Source organism: Echinops telfairi, unplaced genomic scaffold, assembly GCF_000313985.2.
Source record: "Echinops telfairi isolate 266 unplaced genomic scaffold, ASM31398v2 ScPeMD7_27;HRSCAF=92, whole genome shotgun sequence".
NCBI lineage: Eukaryota > Metazoa > Chordata > Mammalia > Afrosoricida > Tenrecidae > Echinops > Echinops telfairi.
The window spans coordinates 2780392-2781156 of NW_022103924.1; the positions used below are offsets into that span (position 1 = coordinate 2780392).

The 765-nt window shown below is 34.2% G+C and overlaps 1 protein-coding gene across 1 annotated transcript in view; it reads right to left on the reverse strand.

The window, feature by feature from the left end:
* LOC123521603 (tether containing UBX domain for GLUT4-like) overlaps nucleotides 1-765 on the reverse strand; it is a 22504-nt gene continuing 21739 nt past the window's right edge. Inside the window, exon 4 of the mRNA XM_045289427.1 lies at nucleotides 1-30. Coding sequence (XP_045145362.1) covers nucleotides 1-30 — 30 coding nt within the window. The remainder of the gene's footprint in view (nucleotides 31-765) is intronic.

Sequence of the window (765 nt, forward strand, 5' to 3'; positions counted from 1 at the left end):
TTAGCTATTAAAGAGTTTTACCATGCAAACCTGAATATAAGAAGCAAGCAAGAAAAATCACCCTCATTAAGTGATGAATGAAGGAAAAGGCAAAATAGTGCTTAGACATGGACACAAAACCAATAAAATACATATGCAAAATACTGACATTTAAATTGAAGTTTCTCACACACAGAAAGAGACAAGCAGGCTGACAGACTGACAGAAAACCCCAGAATTCTCAAGGCAAACATCTTAAGTTACAGAAGCTCTTAGCTTATTTATTTTCCGCATTAGGTACTGCACTCAAAGAGCCTTAATGCAGTACATTGAAGATCAAAGAAGATTTGTTCCAAGGAAAAAGTAAAACCACAAAGAATCAACTATTCCAAATATACGTATGTTCTGAGTTGTGAATATTTCCCATCCTTTAGTACAGGAAAAGAAATTAAGGACAAGAAAGATGTAGGTGAAAGGATCGATTGTTCATGTATCATTGTCAAGAAAAAGAGGTCAAATTCCACATAATGTTAAGCTGCAGCTTTCAGAAATTAAAATGATCAGTTGCTCCCTTTCTTGAGACATCGTTTGCTATGATCACAGTCAAGAAATTTGTACAATAAAAACAACATATTGACAACCTAGATACCAACGCGTTTCATGAGTCTCCGATATCACAAAATCTTTTTTTTAAAAACATTTTATTAGGGGCTCATACAACTGTTATCGCAATCCATACACACATCAGTTGTGTAAAGCGCATTTGTACATCATTCTCAAAACATT